Source organism: Mytilus edulis, chromosome 2 (assembly GCF_963676685.1).
Source record: "Mytilus edulis chromosome 2, xbMytEdul2.2, whole genome shotgun sequence".
Classification (NCBI taxonomy): Eukaryota; Metazoa; Mollusca; class Bivalvia; order Mytilida; family Mytilidae; genus Mytilus; species Mytilus edulis.
Genome location: NC_092345.1, coordinates 65,471,038 through 65,482,402, shown reverse-complemented (window position 1 = coordinate 65,482,402; position 11,365 = coordinate 65,471,038). Strand labels below are relative to the sequence as shown.

The 11,365-nt window shown below is 31.2% G+C and overlaps 1 protein-coding gene across 1 annotated transcript; it reads left to right on the top strand.

Annotated features, from left to right (window-relative positions):
- The first annotated feature begins 3,516 nt into the window (after nt 1–3,516).
- Nucleotides 3,517–7,235, top strand: LOC139512698 (uncharacterized). Its single transcript, XM_071300558.1, has 4 exons — nt 3,517–3,920; nt 4,777–5,081; nt 5,739–6,690; nt 6,943–7,235. Exons 1-3 carry the CDS (start codon nt 3,724–3,726, stop codon nt 6,455–6,457), a joined length of 1,221 nt encoding a protein of 406 aa, XP_071156659.1. The 5' UTR covers nt 3,517–3,723; the 3' UTR covers nt 6,458–6,690; nt 6,943–7,235.
- Nucleotides 7,236–11,365: the final 4,130 nt, after the last annotated feature.

The window sequence follows — 11,365 nt, the reverse complement described above, 5'->3', positions numbered from 1 at the left end:
AAACATACAAATCAGAATGAGTTGTAGATCTACTGCCCTCGTTGATATATGAGAAGAGACTGGTCGGTAGAATTGGTACATATAGTACAAAGTCTTTGTATAGCCAATAGAAGATGATAGGTTGTGCTTACTTTTGAAATATTATAGCAACTCTTATGATATTTTGTATTTTTAAATGGGATGTTTTCATTTTTGTCGAGCCTTTCGACTTTAGTCGAAAAATCGAGACTAAGCGATCCTATTTTCCGTCGTCGTCGTCGGCGGCGTCCACAAATATTCACTCTGTGGTTAAAGTTTTTGAAATTTTAATAACTTTCTTAAACTTTACTGGATTTCTACCGAACTTGGACAGAAGCTTGTTTATGATCATAAGATAGTATCCAGAAGTAAATTTTGTGAAAATAAAATTTCATTTTTTCCGTATTTTACTTATAAATAGACTTAGTTTTTTCTGCGTGGAAACATAACATTCACTCTGTGGTTTAAGTTTTTAAAATTTTAATATCTTTCTTAAACTATCCTGGGTTTGTACCAAACTTGGACAGAAGCTTATTTATGATCATAAGATAGTATCCAGAAGTAAATTTTGTAAAAAAATAAATCCATTTTTTCCGTATTATACTTTTAAATGGACTTAGTTTTTCTGTGGGGAAACATTACATTCACTCTGTGGTTAAAGTTTTTAAAATTTTAATAACGTTCTTAAACTATCCTGGGTTTGTACCAAACTTGGACAGAAGCTTATTTATGATCATAAGATAGTATCCAGAAGTAAATTTTGTAAAAAAATAAATCCATTTTTTCTGTATTTTACTTGGACTTGTAAATGGACTTAGTTTTTCTTCCAGTTAACATTACATACAGTCTGTATTTAAAGTTTTCAAAACATTTATTAGATTCATTAACTATCCTAGATTTTTACCAAACTTGGACAGAAGCTTCTTACAATCAAAAGATAGTATCAACAGAAATTTTTGTATAGGTTTTTTTCCTCAAATTTTGTTGAGCCTGCGATTTACAGCAAAAGTAGGCGAGACACTGGGTTCCGCGGAACCCTTACAATTTTTTTTCATATTCATCGACCAGTCTTCTGTAAAATTGAGAATGGATATGTAAACTTCATCTTTTCGTTTTCAAACTGTGGCAAAAACAACTGTATTGTCATTAAGTGTTTAACTACATAGTTTCTATGTAGTAAATACATGACAGACTATGCATCTGTTTTAATCCATGGATAGTTTTTGCTTTTTAGCATAGAAAGGGTGAACTGGAATGTGAAAATTTGACACGACTCGGAAGATTTTCTACAATTTTCCGATACGATTCCTATTTAGAAAGCGGTGAATTCTACAGAAATCAAAAAACTATGTTTTACTTTGATTTAATCTTAATTTCGGACGATACTTATATCTATTTAAGCTACACTGAAGTTAAAGATAGAAATAGAACCGTTTAAATGTGATTTATCGTACTCTTATAGCACTATTAAGTTCACGGAAATCGACTAATATATTCAGTCAAAAAACGATAACGAAATGGATAAGGGATTCCGGAAACTATAGTGATTTTACCCAACATCATAAAATTACAGAAATTCGTGATTTTAAGAAATGTTGAGATACAGTCTTGATCTTAAATGAAAAAAACGATAACTGGTGAGTAATTTGGTGTGTTCTAAAACGGAAAGAGTGCAAAAGCATTTAATAAAAATTTAATTGTACATCCGAAAAGGTCAGGATTATGAAAATTTTCGTACAAAATGTCAAATATTTAGAAGGAATGCAAAAAGCATGCGGACTTACAGTTGTAAATATTGCTTTTCATTGTTTTAAGAATATAATTCACTGAATTATTCTGTCTAAAAGAAGAGATACGACTAATTTCCTTTGCTTGAAAAACATGTCGTAATTTTATAATTTTCAACTTATTTCTGAAATAAACGTCAATTTTACAAAAACTGCACCGTACGATTTTGTGACGACCGGGCAAAAATCAAAGTTCAATCATTATTCTATCATTTAAAAAAAAATTAGCCGTGTGTTAGGTGGGTGCATTAAAGTCATTAACTAGACGTCTTTTTCAAATATTACACTCGCCTATAATGTAAAAGCTGCATGGAACATTCGAACTTATAAAGTCTCATAAGTTTAAATGCCATTTCATTGTATTATATATTGTTCTCTGCTGTCTATTCATGTTTTATATTATATTGTTTTTATGATAGATGTTGTTAAGTTTTTCACAGCAGGTCCATGTTTTTGCAATAATGATTCATTCACTCAATATCTTATAAGCCATTGTATTATAGAGAATCTAATAAGGATTGAATGTACAGAATATCAAGATCTGCCTATTTGGAAAGTGTTATTTTAATGTCATCGTCACAAAAAATTATCAGATTATTACTACTTATAGTTGTTATTTACCTGAAATGACGATTTTTGATACATTTCGTTTTTTTCTACCATCTTCAAAACAATAGTAAAATGACAGAATTGTAGATATTAAAATAACACATACCAGAAATTGAAGATCTATAATAATGACAATTACGTAACCTTAAAGGAGTAACTGCCCTTGAATGATTTTTATGCCAAATTTTAGTTTTTGTCTAGTTACATGAAAACTATATTATGGACAGACAGAAACAGCAAAATGATACTAGCCATAAAAGATTTACAAAAATGTAATTATGACAAAGGCAATAAAAAAATGACCCTTAGAGCAGATAATTTTCTAAAATGACAATTTAGACACACTTTTTCTTCTTTTTTGGATCTAGAACTATAATTGATCAACAGGATATAACATCTACCATAAACAATCTACAAAAAAAAACCTCCATAATGATACCTTATGGAAGTTATGGCTGTAAATGTACTGTTTGTCGAATTTTATCATGTTCGGCTGGTTTGTACGAAATTCAAAACCAAGCGTATAGTAAGAAAATATTTGTCAGATGAGCGGAAGGGGGAACACCTCCTACATTATTTTACTTATATCCCTAAAACTTCACTGGCAAATTGCACATACGTTGAAGTGTGCACATTCTATTATAATCTTTAACAAAAAAGATGTGTCATTAACAACTATAGATCACCGTACGGCCTTCACAAATGAGTGAAACCCATACCGCATAGTCAGCTATAAAAGGCCCAATAATGACATTGTGAAACAATTCAAACGAGAAAACTAACGACCTAGTTTATGTTTTAAAAAAAATTAACGAAAAACAAATATATAACACATAAACAACCGACAAACTACAGCCTTCTGACTTGCAACAGGCACATGTAACCTATCTTTGTTAACTTCTGTGTCATTTTGGTCTCTTGTGGACAGTTGACCATTGGCAATCATACCACATCTTCTGTTTTATATTTATACATATATACTTTAAGGATATACTCATTTATTCTATCAGCGAAACAAACAAATTATAGACAATATTTACTGGATGTCATACGGAAATATGCTCATATTTTAAATGTGAAATTCTTATTTCTATAGCGTACTAGTAATGCAACTCATATTATTTACCTCAACACTATAAAATATGACTACACACTGGTTCAGGACGTTTCTGGAGTACAGATTGTGCGTGTAAACACCTACAAAGTCGAAGTTTGTTGCATTTTCCCACGTGAGCTTGAAATAAACAAAGGATTTACTCCCCTTCCAGAGAGCGTAAAGAAGAAAGCACCTGGAAATTTTAGTATAATAATGACATTGTACAATGATTCGTTTATCACTTCTTTAAATCAACCAGTGGAATTGATATTAGGTCAATGGTTGAATGTTGCATTGAAACTGGAAGATACAGAAGGCCATCCCGAACTAAAGCTGATAGTACCAGACTGTAAAGCAACACCATCCGACAAGCCGAATGACCCAATATATTTTACCTTATTCAGCGACAAGTAAGTTTTTCATTCCATTAAATTAAAAAAAAAAGATTGTATTGTGACGTTATCTACCAATAACTGCAAAAATGGTATTTTTTTCATTAATGTTCATACACACGTGATTTGAACTGGCTTGTTCTTTTACTAATTTTCATATTTATCATTCTTTATTATCAACCTTACTTATTTCAGAATCTAGCTGCGAATCTTTATGCTACATCTTAATTTTATGCGACTCTTATACACATCAGAGAGGTTAAGTTAGCTATTGAACCAGGTCTAATCCACCATTTCATACATAGGAAAATGTATCTACCATAAGTTATCAATGGTACCAGGCTTATAAATTAATACGCCAGACCCGTGTTTTGTCTACATAAGACTTATCAGTTACGCTGAGATAAAAACAAAAACAAAAAAAACCTAGAAAGTCAAACAAGTTCAAATTTGAGGAGCATAAATTCCAAAAAGTTGTTGCAAATCCAGCTTATGTTATCTATGCCTGGGATTAGAAAATCTTTAGTATCTTTTTCAAACATTACATTTATGAAAATGACCATATATTTGATATTCATGTCAACACCGAAGTGCTGACTACTGCGCTGGTGATACCCTCGGGGACGAAACGACCACCATCAGTGACATCGACCCAGTGATGTAAATGATTATCAAAAGTACCAGACTTAAATTAAATACGCCAGACGCGCGTCTCGTCTACATAAGACTCATCAGTGACGCTAAGGAAAATTATTGATGTTTGTAAGGTTGAAACAATCAATTGAATGCGCGCGTGAGTCATTTTTTTTTATCGTTCCTCTAAACTTACTTTTGTAATCATATTTAAATACTAGTATTTACTTTCATATTGCAGATGTGCTGTTGATCCAACTCTGGGTTTCTTTCCTTTGAATTCTACTACGTTTGGATTCCGATATCAAACATTTAAATTTTATAAATATGCAAACATTTATATTCATTGTAACGCTTGGGTATGTCTTACGACAGAGAAAAATCATGACTGTGATCGAACTTGTAACACAACAAACCCTATTGGTAGGAGAAAAAGAGATGCTTCTTCCAGAGATGTGTACCAGTTGCTGAGTCAGCCACTAAACTTTAAACAACAAGAAGAAAATTCACTGATAGATCGAGGAGGTGGATGGCAAGTGGATTTAGGTAGGTGAAGAATGATAATGACTGTGAATTTAAAAAAAAAGGACAATAAACCTAAGGACATTCAAATTTTTAGAAAACACGATAATATAATGGCAAAACAGTAAACAATGTCGAAGTAAACAAATCCTGATTACAAACTAAAATCGAGGGAAACACAGTTTTCCTCAAACCACGAAAATTGGAACCCACGAAAATGAATGCATCCACAGTTATCAAAGATGGTTAATATAAAAATATAAGGTTAGGCTATTGTTTCTGTGTGATTGGTTCAAGTCTACTTGTACATTCTTAATGAAACTTGTTTAAAAGGTAGATATCAAGACAAGCCGAAAAAAATATCCGGTAAAACGAATACATATTACGGTCAACATTATAAGAATATACAGCTATACATTGCATTGAGATTGAAAACGCTTTTTGCGGACCTTTTAGTTAACACTTTTTTCTTTGGACATAAAACCAAAAAGGCAACACGGGTCTTTTTCTTAGATAAGATTATAATACCCCTTAGAATCTGATGTCATAAATGTGCACTAAATAATCTTAACTTAAATATAAATCAAATTTGACGATATGGGACATTAATTTGACAACCTCCTCGGCAATCATACCATATATTATTATAAGCACATCATAATTCCAATTATTATTTTATAGCTACAACACAACGACCATCGACGTTAAGTGCCACCTCCGCCATAAATATTCGTTCGACAAAACCGTCAACACCTGTATCGACAGTAAACCCAAGTGGAACTACCAGTAAATATATAAAAGTTATAGATGTCGGATCATTGACGACAGATGCTTCTATTGTAACAGAATCAGTGACGGATAAAAATGCACCAAAAACATCGCCAGATATTAAGTCACAAACGACAGTGCAAGCACCGGCATCGTTGACGACGAAACAATCGGTGTCGGTTTCACCAACAGCTAGGAATGGTTTGACGTCTACAATTCCAAACAATGATCAAGTGGAAACTTCGTTATCATCTTCTCCGTCTCTTAACCCATTTAAGTTTGCCAGTTCTACTGTAAAATGGCATACAACTGCAACAACTAAACAAATGGTTTCTGGCTTACCAACATCTAGTAATGGTTTTAACTTAACAACCATAAATCAGACTAATAAAACCAATGTAAAAACAAAAACTTCAACATTTTCCCCGTCCAATAGTCCAACCAAGATGGATTCCTATGTAACAACTCAGATTAAAGGAACCCCTAACAATTTTAAGCATGCTCATGACCCTAACAAACTTTATTTTGGTGGCTTAGGTGGCAAGTTCATCCTTATGTCCGACGCCTCAAGACTGCATGTGTCAACTAATGCTGTGATATCTGCTATAGTATGCTGGCTACTTTTAGTGTAGCGTTTGTTTTATTGTTGGTAATATAAGTCAAATATAAGAACATATTATTTTATGAAACATGAAGTTGGATTTGTTAATGTTTTGCTCTGTGAATAGGATGTTACTCTTGAGAGTGAAAAATATAAAACATTTATTTTGTTTTGATTAATTTCATTTTCATTTTTAATCCATATTTGTATGATTTCAAAATATAAAATGAGGTAAAAACAAGAATGTGTCCATTATACACGAATGCCCCACTCGCACTATCATTTTCTATGTTCAGTGGGCCGTGAAATTGGGATCAAAACTTTATTTTGGATTTATAATTAGAAAGATCATATCATAGAGAACATGTGTACTAAGTAAGTTTCAAGTTGATGTAACTTTAACTTCATCAAAAACAACCTTGACCAAAAACTTTAACCTGAACTTCGCACTATCATTTTCTATGTTCAGTGGACCATGGAATTGGGGTCAAAACTATAATATGGCATTAAAATTAGAAAGATCATATTATAGGGAATACGGACCTTTTTAATAATGTATTTATTTCATCTTCGTAGATATCGTTTCTACTAGTAATTATTATCAGCATACAATCTTTTTGTTTGTAAATGTGATATATCGATTTCAAAACAAACTTTATTTGCAGATTTTTCACACTGGATAGTAATTATTTTATTATATATTTAATCACTAAGATTAGTTTTATCAATATATTGTCAATTTTCATCATTGAACTAACGCTTGTTGTGCGATGTGGTTTTTTTTTACAATAAAATGAAAATCTGAGAAATCATAGTGACTATTTATGTTGTATTCAAATTAGTACTGTTAATGTTATTGCTATCTTTGGTCGATACATCTTCTGTAAGTACTCGATGGTATCGCAAGACAGTTCTTCAGTACTGCGAAGACATACGGATATTGTTTGATGAAATTTGTTTTTATAAAATTTTAAAAATATATCAAATCAAGGAATATCTATCTTTCGTGCAAATATTTCATTCCTATACACATTTGGCTATACTTTAGATCCTTTTTTGTTTGATAGGCGCTTCAATGGTAAAACTAGTTCTCGGAATTGCAATTATGTCCTCGAGCATCACAGAAGAAAAGAAAATGTTTGTTATAATGTACATCTGTTGTAGTAACATTGGTACCTTTAATGATTTTAAATTATGAGTTCTTTTGGTTGATTATACCTTTTATACTACAAAATATTTTTTTTTTACTAATGTTCATGTCATGAAGATGCAATGGATCGATATATTATCCGGTTGTCATATTCTCCTTGATCGGATTGTTGTCTCTTTTCCATTTTCAATTTTATACCTGGAATTATAGTAGACTTGAGTACAATTATTTTTGCTATGCTGTAAATTTGTTGCTGAATAGCAATTTATTGTCTAATTTGTCAAATTGCTTGCGAATAGATTTAGTGATGAGTTGTGAATACTGTCGCAAAAAAAGATAAACAAGAATAACTCAAAATACATACAAACTTCGTAAAAAGATGTTGCAACTTGACAAATCCCAAGATATTAGGCAAAGTTCAGTCCTTCTGTATATTTAAGATTTATCAACAGGGGTGAGTTCTGAACTACTAACTTTACACTCATTGAGTCGCTTATTTAAAGAGTTGTCCAACTTGCTTCAGCTTTGACAGTAGATGTTATTAACCTGTAAAACAACAAATATTGAATTGTCTTATAGGATTCCGAACATGTTTTGATTGACAGTAAGGTATATTTACTTCTATAGTACAATTCCTTCACTAGTGAACGGTACACAAAAAAGCTGTAAATAAATCTATAAAGCGAATATATGGGATTATATACGACAAGAATATATTGGTCCGTGTAACACTTATCAATTCAAAGTTTTAAAAAGTTTTGAAATTTTAGATTTTTGGAATGTCGATCAAGGTTTTAAAATATCAAGATTTCAAATTGTGTAAAAGTTTTGAAATTTTGAAATTTTAACCAAATGATTAAAATATGAAAATTCTAAATATCGTTTTTAAATTTGATAGTTTAGGAATTTTATCAAACTTTTAAAATACTGAACCTAACGTGCAATGTTGATTAATTCACTTTTTGAAAGTTTGAATTTTTAAATCTTTGATTAAAATATCAAAAGTAGAAAAGGGACGAAAAGAGGGGTACCTATAAACACTGATTTAAGCACGGCTCTGATAACAATCATTCTTAGTTATAAATAAATAGCACGAAATATATTAAATAATTTTGATGACAAAATAAATATTAGAAGAAGTCGGGTTTTTTTATGAAACATATTAGACATCACATGGGATAACAATATCCTGAAATTTTAAGGTTGTGCATGCATCAAAAAAATATATTATTTGAACCGGAATCAGTCAGTTGATTTAAATCTCTTATATCATGTAAGCGTTTGAGATAAATAATTTCAGAGCTATTTGGTGTTCCCAGTGCCAAACATTAAGAAGTAACAGTGAAAACTGACCAACTCGCAGTAAACCAAAGTATATTATTCGCATTTTTGATGTTCCTGATGAAGGTAGATCCAGAAAAAGCGCTTCGGTCGCATTCAACTTTAAACGGTTTGCTTTCTTTTTATTGATTGCATGACGATAATATATTGCCTTTTATGATTTATTTCAATTCCAAGAAATGATACGAAAGGAATACTTAATGTATAGTTAGCGTCGCAATGACCGTTCAGGTGGCCCCTAGACAAAAAAATTAAACTGTTTCAGTGATTATAGACGTCATACTAAACTCCAAAATATAACAATGAACTAAAATTAAAATCATACAAGACTAAAAAGGACAGAGACTCCTGAATTGAGACAGGCGCACAAACACGACAACTGCGACAGGGTTAAACATGTTTCGTGAGATCACAACCCTCCCCTATACCTCAAGCAAATAAAGAATGACACGCCCCATTCTGACTGGATGTACATTGCATGCGTTCTTTTAGTTTGCTCAAAGTCGATTGTCGTACGATAACTAAAAAATGCTCAAATAACAAAATGCAAATACGGAACAATAATATTCATTTCCCTTTATTACCTTTTTAAAAAAAGTGGTTGATTTAGGACCCATAATGTACGTATATGATAACCAGTCCAAACGTTGTCTATAAGGAGGGTGTGGGTGTTTTGTAGAAGCGTTAACAATTTTATTAAGTTTTTCATCGCTATTAATCAACTTGTTGGGTTCAAAATTTCAAAACACTGTAAGGCATGGAGAAAATTTGGATTGGAATTTCTCTTTTGTCCTCTGTTGTCACAGAATCAGTTATTTTTCCCATCAAATTGGGGATCAGAATATTTTAATGTGCCATAATCAAAGCCCCATCGTGGAAGTATCAAAGTAAAGAAAAAGCGACTATCTAAATGTATATATATTGGATTCCCCAAAAGCTTACCATTTATAACTGATATAAACTTTTGAAAAGAATTTTCAATTTTCAAATGCCGACATCTACAAATGGATAGATGGGCGCTTAATGTAGTACAACGGCAAATACACCGTGTATTGAGCCTTTTTATCACTTAGAGTTCAGTAGAAAATATATATACATGCTCAACCTAACCATACTATTTGACCTACTACGAGTTGTTCAGTTTTTACTGTTACTCCTGTTTCTCCTATAATATTGGTGCTAGAAAAACCAGCAAGCAAAATGGCCAATATCAGAGCCGTACGTCTAGTTTTGAATGAATTCTCTTTTTTGGAGAAATATTTATTTTGTCATCTAATTTTTCAACGCTTACAACTGTCTGTCTTGGTTTTATTTCATACATTAACTTTTAAGTATCAGTATTTTTTCAATTCATATTGTTTCGTTTTTATCTCGTTTCGCTTTTTATAGATACCCCTCTTTTTGCCCCTTTTCTATTTTTGATATTTTGATCAAAATTTTAAAAAATCAAACTTTTAAAAAGTGAAATAATCAACATTGCACGTTAGGTTTAGTATTTTAAAAGTTTGATCAAATTCCTAAACTATCAAATTTATAAACGATATTTAAAACTTTAATATTTAAATAATTTGGTTTAAATTTCAAAATTTCAATTCTTTTACACAATTTGAAATTTTGATATTTTAAAACATTGAAGAAAATTCCAAAAATCTAAAATTTCAAAACTTTTTAAAACTTTGAATTGATAAATGTTACACGGACCTATATTGTCTCCAGTGAGTTGAAAAATTATGACATTTAAGAAAGAAAAAAAAATGGTGGCTGTTTATTGCTTCAACTTTGGCAAATATAACATGTTCTGCTTAGACGTTTTTAAGTGCACAGCGATCATAGAATATAACTCGTTTTAGTCCATTCATTTATTTTTGTACATAATATGACGAGAAAAGAAAAGTACATCTGATGAAGTCATTTTTAGAATAAAAAAAGAGGAAATTACTGAATTGTTGCAATCTTAACGAGTGCTCTTGTTGCGTTAGGTGATCAATGACATCGGTTGTGAAATTATATTATCTTTCAAGGTCATTGATCTTATTTTCTACCACTTACACAACACTTAAAACGTGATTAATTAATTGTGTCTGGATTAATTTTTCAATCTTTAAACTCTTGAAAAGCTAAATGACCGGGCATTAATTAATAGTCAAATGCATCTCAGACCAACTTTAATCGAGGGAGTTTAAACCTTTGTTTCTTTGTATGTTGGTTATAAACAGGTCAGTATTGAAGTGTTGACCACATCTTCTTTTTTGTTTGTACTTGAATAGGCGTATTGAGCAAAAGATATTTGTAAACTTTTAAAATAAGACAAATTTTCTCAAAACAATTTATTGTGGAACGTGTACATATACATTGAGATCTTTTTGTGCAGACGAATATTTTCTGCCGAAAAACATTTCACAGAAAGATAAAAGATTGATCTTTTTATGTCGTTTAACCAGCAACATA

Coding starts and splice junctions, on each gene's coding strand:
- LOC139512698 (XM_071300558.1), top strand. CDS start 3,724: ATGACATTGTACAATGATTCGTTTATCACTTCTTTAAATCAACCAGTG. Junction 3,921..4,776: donor TTTACCTTATTCAGCGACAA/GTAAGTTTTTCA, acceptor TTCATATTGCAG/ATGTGCTGTTGATCCAACTC. Junction 5,082..5,738: donor TGGATGGCAAGTGGATTTAG/GTAGGTGAAGAA, acceptor ATTATTTTATAG/CTACAACACAACGACCATCG.